Below are 22,356 nucleotides of genomic sequence, written 5' to 3'. Positions count from 1 at the left end.
TTGTCCATTTCTTCTTGCATCACTTTCATTTCTTTTTTCCACTCTTCCTTTGCCTCCCTTTTTTAGTTTTTGAAGTCCTTTTTGAATTCTTCCATAATCTGTACCCAATCTATATTTTTCTTTTAGTTTTGGTGTGTATTTTCTTTCCTTTCACTGTCCCCTTTTATGTCTGTACCTTGCTTTTTTCTCCATAAATTCTTTACAAATTTTGAATGAAAATTCTTTAGAGTTACATGTTTTTTTTTGTTGTTTGCTCATTTTTCCTATCTAATTATAGGTAGGCTTGGGGGGGATTATGTGATTGTATGAGGGCTAAGAACTCTGAGAGCCCCCTTTTCCAGCTGATTCAATTGAGTCTTGAGATGCTGATAGCTTAAAGATGTCTTAGGGTTAGTTGTAAACTTTTTATTTCACTATGATCTTGATTAAGTCAGGGAATGATCAAATTCTAGCCCCAAACTTAGGCCCAAGTTTTTGGTCTCACTGTGTACTTGATCCAATCAGGCATTGTCCTGTCTCAGAGCTCCACCCTGAGCTTTAGGCAAAAAGATCAGTACTTAGTACTTAGTACTATCAGCCACTTCAAGAAGTGAACTATATCCTTATTCTAAGCCCAGACTAGAATTCTCTGGGCTGTGGCTCTGGACTTCTTCCCAGGTTTGAAATTTCAAAGGTTATGGCTTGTCTTATACCACTATTTCCCCAGGCAGGATCTCAGGGTATGGATGTTGTTTTAGGCTTAGGTTCCCAAATATTGGACAACAGATGTGAGGGTGTAGGTGTGGCATGCTCTTCCTTCCTTGCTCCAGCTTCTTGCTGGCTCTGCTTTCCTCTAATCCCAGTGCCCTAGATGTCTTTTGACTACTTTTGAATTTTTCTTTTCTTGAAAGTTGTTTCACTCTATCTCCTACTTGGTTCTTTCACTCTTGCATTCATTTTGTGGCTATATCTTAATTTTGGTTTGAGAGGATTCTCATGGTGGCAAAGAGCTTCTCTGGATTACTCTGCTATCTTGGCTCCACCCCCATAACTTTGGGGTTTCAGCAAGCTCCTTTCTATAAAGTTAATTGGAAGAAATAAAAATATTTTAAAAACAAACATTACTGAACCCTTTTCTTTTTTTTATATCACAGCCATTTTAGAAATAGTGTTAGGAAAAAAGCAACCAAAAGAGAAACTGGGTATGATACTATATATAACATTCTACTGCATTGAACTCTTGCCAAGTATAGGGAGGTATGCTTCATTAATTGTATACTGAGGACCACTGATGAATTTTCAGTTTCAAAGAACTCATCTTTCTTTTTCTTGAATTTTTTATTCACATGGCTGTTGTCACTGCATAAATCATGTTGTGTATACTTTCACAAATATATTTTCTTTCCCTTGACTGAATATCAAGGAGATAGTGCTTATGGTCTCCTTGAAAATAGGTACTCTCATTTTGGCCTCTATACTCTTAATATTTGGTCTAGTGTCTTGTGTATGTTATTATTGTTCAGTCAATTATTAGTTATGTCTGATTCTTGATGATCCTATTTGAAGTTTTCTTGGCAAAAATTCTAGAGTGGTTTGACATTTCCTTCTCTAGTGCATTTTATAGATGAACAAACTGAGGCAAAGTTAAGTGACTTGCTAAAATTCACACAGCTAGTAGGTGTCTGAGACCAGATTTGAACTCAGGAAGATGGTTCTTCCTGACTCTAGGGCTGGTACTCTATCCAATTCCCCATCTGGCACATAGTACCATATTGGTGAACCTATGACATGTGCTAGAGGGGGCTGCTCCCTATACTTCTACATGCATGCCTGAAGACTTTTATCACATAACTCACCCCTCAGCACAACTGCAAAGTGGAAGAGCTTCCTTCCTTTGATATTTGGAAGTTGGGGGGGGGGTACATGTGGCATGAGGGTTGCAGTTTGGGCACTTGGTTTCTAAAAGGTTTGCCATCACTGACAGTAGATATGAATGTTTGGTAATTGAGCCTAATTGTATATATTTCATTCTGCATCAGGTTACAAATCTTTCTCTGGATATCTTCTGTTCAAAATCTCTTATAGAACAATAATAGTCTACTACATTTATGTATTCTAATTTGTTTAGCCATTCCTTAATAATTAGGCACCAAACTTGATTCCATTTTGTTTTGGCTGTAGAAAGTATTGCTTTGGAATATGTTGTACCTTTGTTTTCTCTTTGCCCTCCTTAGTGTATATACCCAGGAGTGGACTCATTTCAAAGTATAAGGACAGATTAATCACTAGAAAAAATGTTTTAAAAGAATCTTCAACATTTATTAGGTGATAGACCATGAGTAAGTCATTTAATTTCTTTAAGCTCTCATTTCAGTTTCTATAAATTAGTTAGCCAACTAGCATTTAATAAATATTTCCTATGTGCCAGGCAATGTACTAGGCACTAAGCATACTAAGAAAGGTGGAAAAAAAGTGAAACTAACAAAAACCTCAAACATTTCTGCTCTAAAGATGCTTAGTTAATATTGGGGGATATAGCATATAAACAACTATGTACAAATAAAACATATAGGATAAATATATACATGTACACACACATATATATATATATATATATATATACACATATATATGTCTCTCTGTGTGTGTATATATGGAGTAATCTCAGAGGGCAGTCATTCAGATTAAGAATCATTGGTAAAGGTAAAACTTTAGCTGAAACTTGAAGGAAGTCAGGGAGCCTAGGAAAGAGAGATAAGAAGGGAGAAAATTCCAGATACATGTGGATAACCAATCAAAATGTTCATTCAAAAGTCAGAATGACAAGTTTGAAAAACAATAAAGCTAGTGTCACTGGATCCTAGATTCTATGGAGTGCAATAAAGTAAAGAAGGCTGGCAAGGTAGAAAGTGTCCAGGTTATGAGGTACTTCAAAAGTAAAACAAATGACATTATATTTGATCCTGGATATGCTAGGGGGTAACTCAATTTTATTGGGCAAGGGTATTAATTAAATATGATGATATTTGATTTTAGAAAGATCAAGTTGATAGCTGAATGGAAGGTAGACTGGATTATGGAAAAGATTAGTGGCAAAGATGCCAACTAGAAGGCTGTTTTAGTAGTCCAGATATAAGTTTATGAGAACCTGCACCAGGCTGATTGCAGTGTCAGAAGAGAGAAGAGAGTGTATAGGAGAAATGTTACGAAACTAGAATTGACATGTCTTGTCCACTGATTAATAATGAGGATTAAGAGAGTAAGGATATTAGCAATAATAATCCTTGTAGTATTTACCTTGCAAGTTTATTATGGGATCAAATGAGATAATATAATTTACTTTCCACACCTTTAAACATTGTATAAATAGCTATTTTATCCAAAGACACCTCAAAGCAGTGTACCTTAAGTTATTCTGGATATTGTAATAATATGGTTGAAAAAAAATACTATACTAGAAATGCATCAAACTGCCCAGGTTCTTGTAATATATGATTAATCAAATTATTTCTCATCTCTAGGTTAGACTAGATAAGAAATTTGATGTTACTTCTATTTCTGAGATTCTTAGATTAAAAGCACATACCTCCAAAGAAGAATCTTAAAGTACTCTAAGAATAAATATTCCTATGTTGTTGCAAATACATTCATTCTATTTTCTCCTGAAAATAAGTGGAAAGGAAGAAAAATATCTGGAGAAAATATTTCTGCAGAATGATTTTTTTTTAAAAACTGTTATATTTTAATATTTGATTTTTTATCCCAAAGACAATGATAATGCTTTAATGCATGAGTGATTGTCATGCTTAGAATATTGGAACCACGTGCCAAATACCATGATATTTCCATCAAATAACTTCTGTAATTGGTTTCCTAAATGCTATTTAATGATGCAGCAGGTTGTGAGACTGAGGGGAAAAAAGAATACAGAGAATTCAGTAATTCGAACTCTGAACAGAAATCATTGAAAAAATTCCATTAATACAAGGATGGTAAATCTTCCTTCAAGGCAGTTTTTTTGGAGTGGAAGGCTGTTGGTGTACTTCCATGCCCTATTCATTCAGAAAGTTAAAAGTGTACAGAAGAGGTCAAACTTTATCAGGAGACCTAATAAAATCACAGTATTGACAAGAGTATTTCACTTTAAGTGAGGAAGAATTGGTTTAGAATTCTGAAACCCATATCTTGTTGTTATGTAACCAGTGAATACAAATTACTTGATCTTTCCACTTCATTTTCTTCTGGTATAAAATGGGGATGATAATATCTGCAGATTATACTATGTGAGTTGTTGTGAGGATCCAATGACCCTCTAGTCAAATTATCTAATGATACTTTTACATGTTAGATACTTTAAAAATCTTGTGGTTTCAAAGAAACCCAAGAAGATTCATTTGAATTGACGTCAGAATTACTAGAAGAAAAAACTGTACAAAAACAATTTTATAAAGATTCCAGGCATTTTTACAGGCTCTCTCTATGCCTATAATTCATTTCCTTCTCATTTCTACCTTATTACTTCCCTGACTTCCTTCAAGTCCAAGCTAAAATCTAACCTTCTACAGGAAGTCTTTCCCAATCATTTTTTTTCAAGTGTCTTTTCTCTAATGATTATAATTGATTCTTTACATTGCTTGATTTTACATAGTTTTTTGCATTACACTGTGACCTCTGAGACTAAGAACTCTTCCCTTTCCTTTCATTCCCTGCCCTTCCTTTCCCTCCTTTCCCTTTTCCTCCCCTCCCCTCCTTTAATCTCCCCTGGCCTCCCATGTCGTCCATTTCCCGCCTCTTTTTTTCTTTCCTATAAGGGAGGTATAAAAATTAAAATTAGATCTCAATAAAAATATTATATTTTAAGGGATTTATTAATGATTATTAGAAATCACAGAATAAAGAGGATAGAAATAAAGACCATTTGCCTATGGTAGATCAGCCAGTTCAAAATCCCCACTCACCACCACCATGTTCATTGACAGGGCTCAAAAGAAGCAGAACCCTTTTTGTCCTTGCCTAATATCCTCTGTCTACAGGAAGTAGGTAATGACAGGAAGTCAGTTGCTTCCTGGGAAATGTAGTTCTTTTTTGGGGGGAGAGGATAACATTTTCAATTATACAGAGGTGAGGAGATAATATAATGAATATTTTTAAAGTTTTGTATAAAGCCATCTATTTTTATTATTATCCTACCTTGTTGTTCCATCAATCAATCATTTCTGATTCTTCATGACCCTTTGGACCATACATAGCACACCAAACTGTCCATAGGATTTTCTTAGCAAAATTATTGGAGTGCCTAACTATTTCCATTTCCAATGGATTGTGGCAAGAAGAGGTTAATGGACTTACCCAGATTCACACATCAATTAAATATCTGAGGTCATATTTGAACTAAGGTCTTGACTCCACACCTTCCACTCTATCCATAGAGCCATCATGCTGCCTCTTTATTCTACCTTAGCTTGCCTCAAATTCACTATCTTTGTTTTTTTCATTTTTGATGCTAGAAAATGATACATATTCTTTAAAGATTTTGGACAAAGGAAAAACATTAAAGGGATATATTTTGAAAGGATATTTGTGCTTTTCCACCCCCCAAAGGGAAAAAAATACTTATTTTTTTCTTTTTATATTTTAAGCTACTCTGTATAAAATATAAATTATTAAAAAAACAAAACAAAACTCCCCCTATTTTAGGTTGTTTGGGGATATATACTATGAAATTACTTTCCTACATCTTTAAACTTTTGGAATTTCTCTTCCTTTGGTTTGCTTATGATGTAAATGTGTGGTTCTTTTAAACTTAACAAACAATTCAGGTTTTTCAAAATATTTCAGAAATTTCAATCTATTGCTTAACAATTCATGTTGATCTAAAGCACCAACTTTATTTCTGCTTATAAACAACAACATGGATATTATCACCTGTCATTCTTTTGGTTCTTGTTTTGTCTACCTTACATGGCTATAGCAGATATCAAATAATAATAATTTCAAATAATAATAATGTATGTGACTTTGTAAATTCTCGAGTTATACAAATAGATGCTACTGCTATACCATCTTCAATTAATTATAGAGCATTTGCTTCTTAATACTACACTGGAATTACAGGAGGAGATAGAGAAGAGGGGATTGTTAGCCTCAGGGCTCTTATTTTCGGAATTCTTAGTGTCCTTGGTAAAAAGATAAGGTTCAAATTAGTTCATCTCTGCTGCATATCTGTTTATTTAGGTCTTTGCTTGAATGCCTCGGTATCACCACAGGACTATAAAGGAAAGAGAAACTTGTTCTCTTTTCAGCCTGTTAATGTTAATTTTTCAGAGATTTCTCCTAGGACATTTCACGTATATACTTAGATATACATATAAATTAAGGTTTGCATATGCACATGCCCATAAATATGGCTACATTCATTAATATAAAACTATAATGATGATTGTCACATATGAGATAATTTGTAAAAAACGCTTTTCAAACTTTAACATCTTATATAAATGTCAATTTGCTTGGGATTATCAGGAGACTCAACTAGCTATTCCATTGATGTAAGGAAATCTCATTTTTTTTGCTATTGCAAATTGACAATTGTTTTGGAATAGAGCCTTACAGAATTGCCTAGGACACTGAGAGCTTTAATGAATTACTTAGGGTCACAGAGCTAATGTGTGTGTGAGGTAGTGCTTGAACTTAGATCTTTCTGACTCAGACTAGCTCTCTATTTACATTGCATGCTTCCTCCAATCACCATCATTGTCTTTGTCTTCATCCTCCTCATCACAATGGCATCATCAATTGGAAGAATCTGTAGAAAACACACAAACAACTTCATTAATGTAAAAGTTAAAAATTAAATCTCAATAATAAAATTATTATATTTTAGGAGATTAATTAATGATCATTAGTAATCAAGGAATAAAGAGGATACAAAATAAAGACCATGTTCCCATCGCTAACCAGACAGTTCAAATGCCTGCCTTACCACCACCAAGCTTTGGACAGGAAGTAAAAAGACAAAAGTAGAACTGCCCACTCAATATATCCCCTGTCTACAGGAAGTACATAATGACAGGAAGTCAGTGGGCTCCCGAGAAATGTAGTTCTTTTTTAAGGTAACATTTTCAGTTATATATTCCCTCCTGAGATCTGCGGAAGACTAGTATCTCCAATGGATCTTATAAACACAACCAACTTTGAAATTATAATAATTTGGGGATAAAAGGAAAAGAGAACAAAACCAATTATTGCTAGGTACATTGACAAAAAGCCAGTTAGGGGGCAGTCCCCTTTGGCATAAGAGGATACATATAAAACAAATACATTCAGCCTCTCAGAGTTCAAATCACCACATCCCAAAGTTCACTCTGGATCTTCTGGTGCAGTGTGTTGTCTGGGTAGGCATCTTCATAGTGCCTTTTCCAAATAGGTCACATTCTGGATTTGATTTGGAGAGATAGCATGTTTCTTAAACTAAAATTACTCTCAAGAAGAATTTAAACTTTGCAATTTAGAATAATAATAATAATTCCCCCCCTGAACAGGGTGTTGAAAAACATAGGGATCACTTAGGGATAGGATCACATAGGGATCACACATGACTGAGTTATGAAGTCTATTAATCAATTGGCAAGAGAAATAAAAAACATCAAAAACATCCAAATAAAAGAGAAAATAATTTGTGGATGAAATAGAGACTGTCAAAGTCTTATGTGTAAAAACTCTAAGTAAATGAAAAATAAACCTATAACAGGTTCTTGAATCAGGGCCTAATTGAAGTGATTTAAGCAATTATGTATTTACCCAATCAGCAACCAGGACTACAGAATATTTTGCCACACAATGAAAGACAGAATAGGAACTAAATTTTACGAGTCAAATAGGACCCAAATTTGAGATTCTTGGTAGAATGTGGGACAAGGAAGACCTGCCTTTGACATATGTCAAAATAGCCACAACCTCTAACCGCAAACAAGTTCAAGTCCTTTTGTCTTGGCTCAAAATTTCATCAATCCCATTGGATTTGGTTGATCTCTTTAACCTTGTGTTCCACTATATGTCTAACTTTGTGCTTCTTTGGCACTGTGCAATGGCTCTTTTTGTATTGCCTTCTGAAATCAGACAAAATCATTAAGCAATGTCCCTTAATTAAAAAAATATCAGTGGCATCATTTTTATAGTCTAAAACTGGTTGGGTATGCATCAATATTAGAACAAATGTATTTTAAGTGTATATTACTGCAAAATAAAAAATATAAAGAAAAATCTCAATACTCTTGACATGTGCTTCATATACAAAAAGGAGAGAGAGAAAAAATAAAACTCAGATACTATATTGCACATGCAAGGAAAAACAATAATAAAAATAGAGTTTCAAAAATAAAAAAATATGTATAGCTTACAATCAGTAACACACTGTGTCAGCCAAGGAGAGGTAGAATACAACAGTTTCTCACAAAAACAAATGAGATCCATATCCTTTTTAACTTAACTGTGTGAGTACAAATGATTTTCAGAATAAAACAGTAATACAGTAGATAATGCACATTCAAAGAAGTACCAAAGTCCCCAAAATTCACAATAGTTCAGTTAATTACAATAGCAAACAAACTCTCTATCATATTTCATATAAGTTGCCATAGTGAGGGAGACATGGGTTTGAGCAATCCCAAACTGGATGAATCTTAGAGAATGGGCAGACCCAAGTGGCAAAAGGTTGTAGGGAGATGAATTTCTCCCCTGCATCCCAGGAAAGATAAGTGAAAAGATCAGTGCAGTTATGAATGGTAGAAACTGTTTGAAATAGGCAAGGTAATACTCTTTCAAAGAGTACACCATGCTTGTAATTTACTTCCTGTTTGGTAGAGTAATTTCCTTCTTTCCTTCCCCCTTATGTAAAACACTAGTTTCCTCAGCCATGTGAAAAGGGAGTTAGAAGGCTAATCATTGCCTAAAGAAAATACAACCTGATTTTTACCAGGTACCAAGTTTGTGAGTTCTGATGATATAGTGGCAGCTACCAGCAGGAATGAAGTTGGGATTGGGGTCAAAGCCAGAGTATGAGCAGGACTAGGAGCAGGAGCAAGAAAAATATAATTAAAATTGTATTTTAATTTAAATGCTTCCTTCTCTAACATTTTCTGTTATTGTTAAGGGCATGATCATAAATACATATAAGTTTACCAACTTGTGGCCTTCTCACATCTTCTTCTCTTGCCCCACATATGTGTGTGTGTGTGTGTGTGTGTATTTTATATATTCCTTCTCCAGTGTCATTTATGTATCCACTAGCCACATACACATAGCCACTGCTTTAGTTTAGGACCTCATTAACTCTTGCCTCCACCAATACTATTACTTTCTAATTTATTTCCTTGCCTCCAATATCTTCCTTCCTTGATCCATTCTTCTTACAACTGTTAAAATAATCTCCATCGTCCATAGCTCTAGCCATATTGCTTCTAGGATAAAATACAATTATTTAACTTGTCAGTTACAGTCTTTCACAATTGGGCTTCACCTTACTTTTTAAAACTTATTTCATATCATCATATTGCACACTCTCAGACAAATGGGACAATATTTCCATTCCCTAAACTTGTTGTCTACTTGCATACATATATAACCTTTCCCTCATTCTAGAACTGACACCAAAAGATGTAGTATATGATTGTAATTTTAACAATCTTTTTAAAACAATTTTGAGCTTCAAATTCTCTTTCTTCTTTCTATCTCCCCCACTCCTTGATAAAGCAAGTAATTTGATATCATTTGTATATGTAAAGTCATGCAAAAAATATTTCCACATTAGCTATGTTGCCAAAGAAAATACTACAAAATAGGAAAATAAGAATAAAGTGAAAAAAGTATGCACTACCTTCATAGTTCATCTCTCTAGAAATGGATACTATTTTTCATAATGGGTCCTTTGAAATTATCTAGCATAATTGTATTCATCAGAATAGTTAAGTCTGCCACAGTTGTTCATTCTTTTAATACTATTGTTACTATATGCAATGTTCTCATGGATCTGCTAACTTCATTAATTTTGTATGGGTTTATATGTCTTCCCAGATTTTTTGAACCATTTTGCTATCCATTACTTATAGCATAATAGTATTCCATCACAATCATATACTATATCTTTTTGAGTCAACAATGAAATTGGCAATTCTGTTAGTCCTTATGGATTCAATTATCCTTTCTATTCATATTATTCCTATATCTATTCCTCTAGATTGATAGGCATTCCATATATTTCCAATTCTTTGCCACCACAAAACAGTTGCTATAAATATTTTTGTAAAAATAGGTTCTTTTCTCTTTTCTTTAATAACTCTGTGATATAGACCTAATAGTATCATTTCTAGGTCAAAGGGGATGCAGAGTTCTATAGCCATTTGTTGTTCAAAATGATTGGATCAGTGTACCATGAACAGTGCATTAGAGTCCAAATTTTTCAACATCTTTTCCAGTATTTATTACTTCCCTTTTCTGTCATGTTAGCCAATCTGATAGATGGAAGGTATCATCTCAGAGTAATTTTAATTTGAATATCTTTAATCAATAGCAGTTTAAATAATTTTGTGTGTGTGACAATTGATAGTTTTTATTTTTTTCTTCTGAAAACTGTTCATTTCTTTAACTACTCATCAATTGAAGAATAGCTCCAATTTTTAAAAATTTATCTGAGTTCCCAATATAGTTGAGATATTAGGTCTTTTAGAGCAAAAGATCTAAGAAAAATATGAATAGAAACAAAAATCAAACCCATAAGGTCTCTTGAAATTACCAAACAAATGGTGTAAAAAGAAAAGACTGGAGGGTCCATGATAGACCCTTGTGTTTACCCACATAACTCCAACTAACCCTGGGTTATTTATTTTTTTGGATGTTAATTTCTTTCTCCACCTCTACTCCCTACCTTTTATTATTCTTAACTCATATTTGTCTTATTGCCTCTGAAAGAATGTAAACTCCTGGAGGGAAATGAACTATACCATTTTTATGGTTTTCTCCCTAGTACCATCTTCAAGGTAGTCACTTAAGAATTTTTTTGATTGCTAGGTTTATAGAGTAATTCACATTTTTATATCATTTTCAAATTTACATTGCATTTGTCACTGACTGCCCCCTACCCAACCAGAAACCCTGAGAAGAAGGTATGCCTATTTTACAAGCAAACAAGGACAATCTCTCCCTTCCCCACTTCTACTCCACCCTTTCTGAAATGACAAGCAATCAGATATGTTAATATATATTGCACTAGATTCTTAAACAGTTATCAGTAAATGAATGAACCAATTTAGGAACAAATGAATTATAATTTTGCCATGAAATAATTGTATTTGCATTTGTTGATGATAAAGATAATTTCTACAAACAATGGTAGGAATATAGTCTTTTCATGACAACTTCCTCATATCAACACTTGTCATATGGTTCCAGTCTTTCTAAGATTATAATTTATAGAGAAGGTTTTTAACTTCCATTGGTTGAGGTAATTTCTTTACTTTGGAGTTTTCTAAACCAACTATATCATAACTCCATTCCTATCCCTATATTTTCATTGTGTCTTTTCTTTTTATTAGACAATGAGCTTCTTGAATCAAGAATAAGTTATCTAATTTTTGTCTACCCCTTCTAAGTGTACAGCTCAGTTCAGTGCATATATCAGTCACTTAGTGTTTGATGAATAAATGAAAAAGATAAAAAGTAAAATAATTCAAAATATTATCTGATGAAGTAGTGCTTGAGTAGTGATATACATAATAACTTTTATGATTAAGTTAATAATAGATCCTTTTTTGGAAGAATATGTGTACACACATATATGTATACATATATGCATTTATATATTCTATAAAAGAATAGGAGGAAAAAAGGTATAATTTTAGTTTAGTCTGAGTTTTAATCAAAATGAAGATGAGAAATCCACCTTGAAGTAACAAGGGGACTAATTTTAAAGGAATTTTGAAGTATGTATTTAATTTAATTTAAAATAATGTTTAATTTAAATTTAATTCAATTAAAAGTGCTAGGTGTTACAGATGCAAAGACAACCATATTGCCCTCAAGGATATATCATTTTATTATTAAAATAGGTAGTCAATATGATATTTATGCAAATAAATTCAAGATAATTTTGATGTGAGAGAGAATGCTACAAACAGGAGTATTGAAGAAAAACTTCCTATAGGACCTTGACTCAACCTTTGAAGGAAGCTAAAGATTCTCAGAATTATTTTATTCCAGGAGGGAGTATATTCCACACATTCAGAATAGCCTATTAAAAAGTATGAAGTAGGAATTGAACTCATATTTGCTGAATAGCTTAGTGTTTTCCTTTAGAATTGTCCTTAAAAATGTGACCTCACTTTATAGTATTCCTTACTATAATAACATATTATTAAATAATGGCTAGACTTATACTACAAAAAGATAAATAGTTGAAATATTGAAATGTAATTGGCTTATTTTCTTCCTTAAAGTAAACAGTGTCAATTAATTTTAATGAGAATTCTGCACAAATTGATAAGTTGTATAATCAAAATGAAGGCCAACACGGTTGACATTTCTCATTGTCTCTTGCCTCATTTTCCATTCCCCAGTGCCCCATTATTGTCCTTTTCTAACATCAGCTTTTCAGTAAATTTCTGTTCATATGTCCAAAGCCACATTCCTGGGTGATAATGAAATAGCAAGTGTTTTTTAAGTGAAAAGGAAATTAAAGGACCTTGATAGAACATTCTCCTAATTATTTGTATTTACAAAACCAGTAGCACACCTAAAATCAGTGAACAGATAACCCAATTTTGCCACATTCAAAGGCAATTATAGCAAGTTGAATTATTTGAAAGTGTTTATTAGTTTTTTGTTTTTGTTTATAGAAAGGGAATGACAGAATTGCTAAGTAAATTAATAGATTGTCTCTTAATTTTCTACAGTTTGATTTTCAACATCTTTATTGAGCTGTTGTCTTCAAAGTTAGTAATACTTCTCATTGTCATACCTAATGAATTTTCTCAGTCATCTTTCCTGAGCTCTCTGCAACATTTGGCAAGCTTAATTACATTCTTCAGTACTCTCTTTTCTTAATGTAACTATAGATGTCTCTAAGGCCAGATCTGTCCTGGGCCATCTTTCCTCAACCCACTCCATCACCTACTCAGCTACCAAAGGGATCTTTTTTAAGTATTTGTCAGACCATGTCATTCCCCTATTTTACAAACTCCAGTGATTCTTTATTACATTCAAGATTAAAGAAAATGAGATACTTTTTGACTTTAAGCAACCTTAAAACACTGCCCCCTTCCTAACTTGTCAATTTTCTTATAACTTACTCCCCTCTGTGAACCACTTCATGATAATTCAAAGATACTAATCTCTTTGATCTTTTTTTGCACAATACATTCTTCTCCTGACTGCATGAATCTTCATTGGTTTTACCCAAGCTTAGGATTCTCTCCAGCCTTATTTCTTTGGCTTCCTTTAAGTATTTATTAAAATCTTACCTTTTACAAGAAGCTTTTCTTAGTTTCCCTTAATATTAATTCCTTCCCTTTGAAATTAACTGCAGTTTATTCTTTGTATATCTTGTTTGTTTAAAGTTGCTTGCATTATTTCTCCCCTATTCCCTTCCTGAAGTTTGTACACAGTGGACTATTAAAAAAATGAGGGTCTTGTGTTAGCCATGATATACACTATGGTGATGGTATGGTGTTGGGAAACACACAACATGGATACAAAACGTGGATATCTGTTATTGATCAATTCTTGAAGCATATCAAAGTAGTTTGGAAAACCAGGAAAGTTTTGCTGATGAAACATTCTATATGACTATGGACTTTATATTTCAAGGATGGCTTTCTATTCTACACTTTCCAGAGTAGTTCCAAGTGAATTTCATCACTTAATCATAGTTTCTAAGTATCTAAAATATCTTTGAATCAAATAGACTTATAACTGTGTGTAAGCCTCTTGGGGACAGAGATCACTCTTAACACAACTTTATTATGCTCTTGTCAGCCTTCAACTCTGTTATCATCAGAAGTGGGCATTTACCCACCTTGTTTCATTTAGAAAAGTGGAAGACTGTGGGTGTGGAACATTTTATTATAATGGCAGAGTTGATCATCTGTGATTTTTCTAAACTGCATCTTTCTTCCTTTGCTGGGGGGGGGGGAAACTTCATATGTGTTTGAGGGGCAGGATTATATACAGATTATCTGGAAATAACTAATGTAAAAAGAAAAGCCATTAACCGTTTTAAAGTTGGCATTTGATAAATAATTGTGGAATTGTATTACAAAAACTATGTTACCATGTCAGACACCAAGATAACTTTATGCAAACTGAAAAACATCAGTCAATCCAATGCTAGTTTTGATTTCCTGAAAAAAATAAATGTCTTGTTCACTGATTTGATAAGCTTCTTGTAGAGCATTTCTGGACCTTCTCAATATATATTTAAACATATAGTTTTATTTTGAAATATATTTATTATATTATAATGGATGATGTGGTTAATTTTACAAACTTTCAAATAAAGAAAAAATAATTTAGCTAAGAAAGACAAACTATAATAAAACACATGATATCAATGCTTCTTTAACTAATGCAAATTGTATTTAATTTTGATTATTATTGAATACTTACTGGGTTCAAGAGTATGATAGAATATATAGAACTATCCTTGGAGTTAGGAAGATCTAAGTTCAAGTTGAGTTTCAGAAATTAATGACTTTCTAACTCTGATCAAGCCAGTTAACTCATGGTCCTCAGGCAACTCACTGAGATTAGCAATCATAGATGAGTTGCCCTTTCCCTCAGTGTATATAGACTTTTAATAGTGTGTATTCCCAACACTGATGAAATAAAAATATGGGCCATTCATTGTGCTCATTTCCTCAAAGCTTTCTAGCCTGCTATCTCACTTGGCCATGTTGTACCATTAATCCTCCAAAGAGGAACTGCTCCATGTGCCAGGAAGCAAAACATTTTCTTGAGAAATTCTTAGAAAGTGAAAATACTCAGGAGCAAAAAGAGGCTATCAGCAACAGCAGCTAATGTCTTCTGGGTTTCTTTGTTACTGAAAGGCATACCAAGCGCAGCTAGAAAAAGGCCAATTGTTCAGGGCACTTCTCAAACTTGAATTACTTCTTCTTTTCTTCCTCCTCTTCCTCCTCCTCTTTCTTCTTATTCTTGATCTTCTGGTTCTTGTTCTTTGGTTCTTATTTTTGTTCTTATTCTTGTTTTTGTTCTTCCTCTTTCTCTTCATCCTCCTCTTTTTTTCTCCTCCTCCTCCTCCTTTTCTTACTCCTCCTTCTTATTATTATTCATCTTCATTCTTTGTCTTCTTTCTTCTTCCTTCTTCTTTCTTCTTTCTTCTCCTTTTCCTTCTCCCTGCTATCTTAGAATCAATACTCTATATTGGTTGTAAGGTAGAAAAGGGCAAGGCAATAGGACTTAAATGTCTTGCCAAGAGTCACACAGCTAGAAAGTGTCTGGAGCCAGACACTAGTTTCCCCTCTTTTCTTCTTTTTTAAGAAGGAATCTGTGAAGCTCTATTATGGATCAAAGCTCTCATCTCCAAAATGTAGAGTATCATTGTTGTTATTGTGTCCAACTCTTTCTGACCCTATCTGGGGTTTAATTGGCAGAAATACTGGAGTTGTTTGCCATTTCCTTCTCCAGGTCATATTACAGATGAGGAAACTTAGGCAAAGTGTTAAGTGATTCACTTAGAGTTACATAGATAGTGAGTGTCTAAGGCCAAATTTAAACTCAGAAAAATGAATATTTCTGACCCAGGCCCAATATTTTCTCCATTGCACCACCTGCTTGCCCTACTCTTCTGTATTATGCAGGCCTGTTCAGAGATGGATAGTAGTATAGAATAATAGCCTTGATTTGGAATCAGAGGACATGATTGAATTCTGTTGCCTTTGTTAGCTAGGACAAGTCATTTAATCTCTTGGCTTCAGTTTCTTCATATGTAATATGGAGAGATTAGATTAGAGCATCTCTTGAGATACTTTCTGCTCTTAGTACTATGATTTACTTTCATGTTCTTGAAGATGAGATGTAACAGAAACTTTAGAATTTGTTAATGAAAACATAAAGCAATCTAACTGTCTAATTTATGATACTAACTTCCTCTCCTATCATGTAAGTACTTTACAATACATTGTGAATTTCAAGCTATATACTAAAATATATTACAACTTTCAGTCAGCGATGTTTTAAATAATATTAGTAAAGGTGTGACATTTTTGTGGGTGGCTGATATATTTTTTTAATGCTACTGAGTACTTTATGGCTATACATTAACATTAACTTTGGAAACTATAACATAATGAAATTTTACAGCCAATTAAGTTGATGAGTCACTGTCAGCTTCTTAAACTCCTCATTTAGATGAATGAGAAAGTCAGAGATAGGAAGCTAGGCACATACTTTAGCTGCTATAAAACTTTGTGGCACTAAGAAGTTGAAGTGTTATAGGAAACAAAGGAATACATTATCAAAACACCTCCAAAAATTCTCTCGTGATTTATTGGTTGGGAAATAGAACTGGAGTTTGAGTCCTTTCACTTGTCACAACCTCCTTGAAAAGATTACTTGAAAAGTGATCTAATATCCATCAAACTTTATTTAAGAAACAAACAAAACACTCTACATGAAGCTGACATGATTTACACTCAAATTCTCTAGTTCATAACTAGCAAAGGAAAAATTAAATATTTGTTTGAATATTTTAAACTACAAGGCTGTCTTTTAAACATAGGTAGTATGTTGTTTTGGTTATAAATTAGTCATCTTTGAGGTTTAAATCCCCATTACTTTAGAGAATCCAAGGAAATGTTTAGTTTATTAAATATTCATAAGCCAAATAATAATAGCTAATAAAAATAGCTTACATTTATATAGTACTTATTATGTTCCAGACACTGTGCTAAGCATGTTATAGTTATTATCTCTTTTGATTCTCATAACTCTGGAGGTAAGCACTCTTATTATTTCTATTTTAAAAATTAGGAAACTGAGGTAAAAAGAGATTAATGTATAGTCATACAGCTGTTATCTGAGGTTATAAAGTTTTCTTTGACCCCAGGACAAATGATCTAAGAAATGTATTGAATATAAACTCTTAAAATTTTTCCAACAATTAAATACAAGACACAACAACCTTCTTTTAATTTGTTTCACAATCATTTTCCAAAAGGGTAGTGATGTCATTGACAAAAAAAGAAAATGTACCAAATGCCTGGTTATCTAAAATGAGGAAGAGAATGGGATTTACCCAAAGTTATTATGTATACTATACATGAATTGGTAATATTCACTGAATAAGAATAAGGGTAGCATAAGCATACTAAATAAAAGGATAATAAGATGATAGATTTAGACTGAGAAGGAATGGTGGAAACCATACAGGTTAATCTCCTCCTTTTACAGATGAAGACACCAACTCAAAGAGGTTAATTGAGTTGTTGGAGGTCATATAAGCATTAAGAAGTAATCCAAAGGATTTGCACCCAAGTTATCTGACTCTAAATCCAATGCCCTTTCCACAATCCCCCTCTACATCCCCGAATTTATGCTGGGACCTATTCATTTTCTCTTTGTATGTTTCATTTGGTATGTCCAATACTGTCATCTAGGACTATAGAGGTAGTTATAGCAAACGTGACTGAGTCTTAGGCATAATCTCAATAAAAGTATACTTTACATTAGTTGTAGTAAATATATCTAATGAATCCATATCTTATCTGTTCAGAATCTCTCTCCACTGGTACAGAGAAGTATCCCATTTCACTCCTCATTCTCTCATGTCTTTTCCTTATCTTTTTTTAAAAAACCAGGCAGAAGAGCAGAAAGGCCTAGGCAATGTGCATTAAATGACTTATCCAGAGTCACACAGCTAGGAAGTGTCTGAGGTCAGGTTTGAACCTACTAGACTTGGCTCTTAATCCACTGAGCTAACCACTGTCCTTATCTTTTAGTAAATCATCTATAAAGGATTTCTCCAAAACATTGGAGGCTTTGTTCTTATTTTTTTCATATCCTACTCCTAAAGATTTATCATGGGGTGGAGGTGATTGTGGATCCTCAAATTCTATGCCAGTGGGTCTCAAACTCTAGCAATTAAAAAATGCTGAAAAAGCATTGAATATGGTCCTAGAAACAGACTCTGTCTTTCTGAATCAAAGTGATGTATATAGAGCATTGGGCCTAGAATCAGGAAGATTCAAATTCAAATTTAAGTTCAAGTATTAACTGGTTTATCCTGGGCAAGTCACTTAAACTCTGTCTGCCTCAGATTCTTCAGTTATAAAATGGGAATCCTAATTATATCTACCTCCCAGAATTGTTGTGAGAAACAAACGAAATAATATTTGTACCATACTTAATAGTGCCTGGCATATACTAAGTACTTAGCAAACACTTGCTCTCTTTTTGCTTTCTGAGGCTTAGACTAGCTAAATAGAGGGATAAATGGACTGGCCATTAGTCTTGAATTCTTTTTTTTTTAAACCCTTACCTTATGCCTTAAAATTGATACTAAGTATTAGTTACAAAGCAGTAAGGGCTAGGCTGTTCAGTCACATACCTATGAAGTGTCTAAGACAAGATTTGAATCCAGGTCCTCTTGGTTCTAGGCTTGGTGCTTTCCCTATTGTGCTTAATTGTCCCTAATTGTCTCAATTACCCCTTGTGTTGAATTCTTTAATGATAACAATGCATGGAAAAAATATTTTTCTACGTGATGAGTGCACTACCTTTTCTAATCAAAGAAGGCATTAATACTATCTTTTGTAAAACTTGCTTATAAGTCTTTCTTGGTAATAAGTTGTTGGTCATTAATTTCTTCCATAAGTCTTTCCATTATCTTGTTTCCTACCTGACTCTCCAGATTTAGTTGATATAAATCCCCTTTATAAATTGTGAGCTCTATATAAATATAAAAGCTCTATAGAAAGCTTTTTGCTTTATTCACTCCTTGACATCCCATTTCCCAAATAGGTATATTTGCACTGCCTATTGCCCATGATTGAGACACTTCATCCTTATTTCTACATTTCAGAAGTCTTAACCTCTTTCAAATCTCTAGATAGGTGGCACTTTTACCATAAAGGATTCTCATATACTCCCCAGTTGTTAGCAAAAGAAACATGAGGGAAAGGTGCTATATCTACTTGCGCAGAAGTTGTGTCACCTAGCTTAGCACCTGGCACATAGTAACCAGAAAAAAATTGTGTTGAGATGAAAATATTGTACAGTTTCCTAAATGTGCCTTGTCTCCTCTCCTCCTATTTTTTTTGGTCCCTAACATGACAATTGTATGTGCTGGATGTCTATGCTGATAGTTTCAATGGTTTGCCCATCCAAGCACATGCCATTCTTTGGGCACCATACTTTCTTCATGCATTTGTCTTTCCCTTTGTAGCTTACTGGATTATCTTTTATCACTGGCTATGGATTTCATGAGGAAATTCTTGAAGTTTCTGGGATTTCATGTAGTTTGGATGTCTGTAAACAGGAACACCTGAAGATGGACACCATGTGTAGAAACTCCTTTCATTTGGATTTTGTAGACAATATCTTCTATGATAATGGTCTAAATAGGGAAAGTACAAAAATATCTTTTGTGTCTCTCCACATCATAATGAAATAATTCCTGTATAATAGAGTGTGTATAGGGGACAAGGACTACAGACTTTATTTTTAGTTAAGAAATAATTAGCTAATGGATACATTGACATTTGTCCATGCTTAAATACATCATTTTTTTTAAACCCTCACCTTCCATCTTGGAGTCAAATATTATGTATTGGCTCCAAGGCAGAAGAGTGGTAAGGGCTAGGCAATGGGGGTCAAGTGACTTGCCCAGAGTCACACAGCTGGGAAGTGTCTGAGGCCAGATTTGAACCTAGGACCTCCTGTCTCTAGGCCTGACTCTCAATCCACTGAGCTATCCAGCTGCCCCCTACATCACTTTTTTTTTATAAATTTTTAAAATGTGTTCTTGAAATCTTGTGATTAAAGAGTTTACATCATGTAGTGGAAAGAATACTGGGATGAAAATAAATAAATTTGTTTTTTTTTGTTTGGAGTCTGCCATTATGTAGCAATTCATTTAACCTCTGTAAGCCTCAGTTTCTCCATCAGGAAGTCAGCAGATCAGATTAGATTACCTCTAAAACTCCTTCCTCCTCTAAAATTATGTTTCTTTCATACATAAAATGCTAATATCCAAACCAAAAGCAATCTCCTATGTCAATTCTGAGCATTGAATATGCCTTCATATGAATACAATTATTCAATGTGACAGTAACTTTGACAGATCTACATCTCTTTAATGGAAAATTAAAATGGAAAATTGAGTGTGAGAAGAAAGTAAATTGGCTGATTCTTCTGAAGATAAATAGGGTTCACTTAGGGAAATATTCCATTACAAGATCTGGTGGGGGGAGAAATCTCCAAAAATGGCATACTCAAAGCAAGAACCAATTTGAGAAAAATGACCATACTTTGAGCATACTAATCAAATGATACCAATAGAGTAGATATGGATAAGAAGAATGACACATCTGCCACATTTTATTTAAAAGGTCAGGCCACAACCAAAATATTATGTAATTACCAAATGTAAAATATTTTCAGATTCAGTAAGCATGACATAGAGATACACACTTTCTCTCTCCTTATTATTTCCTTGTGACCTTTTTCTTTCCAATGAAATATTTTTCCCATTTTGCCAAAGCAATAATTTAAAATACAGTTGTAAAACCTGGCTCAGGCTAGTGCCACAGTACATAAGAGTAAAATGTGGTCATTTTAGTCCATCTCAACAAGTATTCTAAAAGAATAAAGGTAGCTGGAGCCACAGTTCCCCTCACACCTTTATTTGCATTGAATACTCTATACTATATGAATGTGTAGATTAAAATCAAATGAGCAGATTTCATTCCTCCCTTTTCTTCTTTGTTCTCTCTGACAGGGTTAGAGCGAATTGCCCGGGATTCCTCCTATGAACAAGAAGGAAAAGTTCAGTTTGTGATCGATGCAGTATATTCCATGGCTTATGCACTTCACAATATGCATAAAGATCTCTGCCCTGGCTATATTGGTCTTTGTCCACGAATGAGCACAATTGATGGAAAAGAGCTCCTTAGTTATATTCGGGCTGTAAACTTTAATGGTAAGTTACACAAACTTATTTATTTATTTCTTTATATTTGTCTTTTAACACTTGAGAAGTGGCAGGGTGTATTTTTTCTTCCCTATATATAGAAGACACTTCCAGGCATAGTGGAAAGCACAGGATTAGAAAGAGTTCTCTTTTTAATCAGAAGTGTGAGTTTTTCCACCTGCTTTCAAATCTCAAGCATATTTTTTTTATGCCGCCATTAAGCTGCCCCTGAAACAAGCAGAAGCTAAAAATAAGCTCCTGTCACTCAACCTATTCTACTTAAAATTGCTATTTCAGAAATAACTTGGAGAGCTTATATGGGACTATTGACAAAAGATTAAATTCCTTTTGAATATGTTTTGTTCGTGCCATTATTAGAGGCAATTGTAGACTTGCTGTGTTGAAACTGATTCTGAATGTCTTAAACACAAGGTTGTCTTGAGAAAGGTGAATGATTGGGAGTTTGTATTTGCATATTAAAAAGGTGTCCTACAGTCTATGCAAGACTTCCAGTCTTCTCATTGTTTTTCACTCAATAATTCAGTCAGTTTGATGCCCAAAACTGTATCCTTTAAAACCACCGCTGCAGAGATGCTGAAGATGGGATCTGCCTATTGGGGAAACACAGTGACTCTTGCTTATGTGGTTGCCACAAGTGAGAGATACAGACTCTATGATATTTTGAGTATTTATCATTTCTTCTTGAAAGGGTCCAACCTGACTTTCTCTAGGAACAGTTATTTAGTGTTGGTATTCTTTATAACAAAAATAGTTGTTGCCAATGACTTCAGCCATTATTTACAAATGAAACGATAGAATGTCCTGCACTGTCTGTTTCTTTCTAGTTGGTGCTAATCCATGCAGCAGAAATGCCTCTAAGCCAGGCACAGAGCATAACTGTCTATCATAATATACTCCAGTGACCTTAGCTGCCAACCTTTTTTTTCCTTAAAAGAAAAAAAGCACAAGGTCATCTTCAGTTTAGAATCCAAGTAGAAGCTTTTTAAAAAATATAAATTTTTTGCTTCAGGTAAGATGCCAGATAATTTCTTTCATACTGATATTAAACCAAATATACTATATCATTTTAATAGTATTCACATGCAACTATGAAAAGGAATTCCCTCCTTAAGAACACAGAGGGATCCAGTGGAAGTTGAATAAATACACATGAAATAATT

General features: G+C 33.7%; 1 protein-coding gene across 2 annotated transcripts in view; it reads left to right on the top strand.

The window, feature by feature from the left end:
* Positions 1-22,356, top strand: part of GRM8 (glutamate metabotropic receptor 8) — a 1,023,203-nt gene that overhangs the window by 602,285 nt on the left and 398,562 nt on the right. For both annotated transcript variants that reach the window (XM_001365949.4, XM_056799656.1), the window contains exon 7: positions 20,984-21,184. In XM_001365949.4, coding sequence (XP_001365986.1) covers positions 20,984-21,184 — 201 coding nt within the window. The remainder of the gene's footprint in view (positions 1-20,983; positions 21,185-22,356) is intronic.

The sequence above is a fragment of the Monodelphis domestica genome, chromosome 5 (genome assembly GCF_027887165.1).
Source record: "Monodelphis domestica isolate mMonDom1 chromosome 5, mMonDom1.pri, whole genome shotgun sequence".
Classification (NCBI taxonomy): Eukaryota; Metazoa; Chordata; class Mammalia; order Didelphimorphia; family Didelphidae; genus Monodelphis; species Monodelphis domestica.
This window is presented reverse-complemented; position numbering and strand designations above follow the sequence as displayed.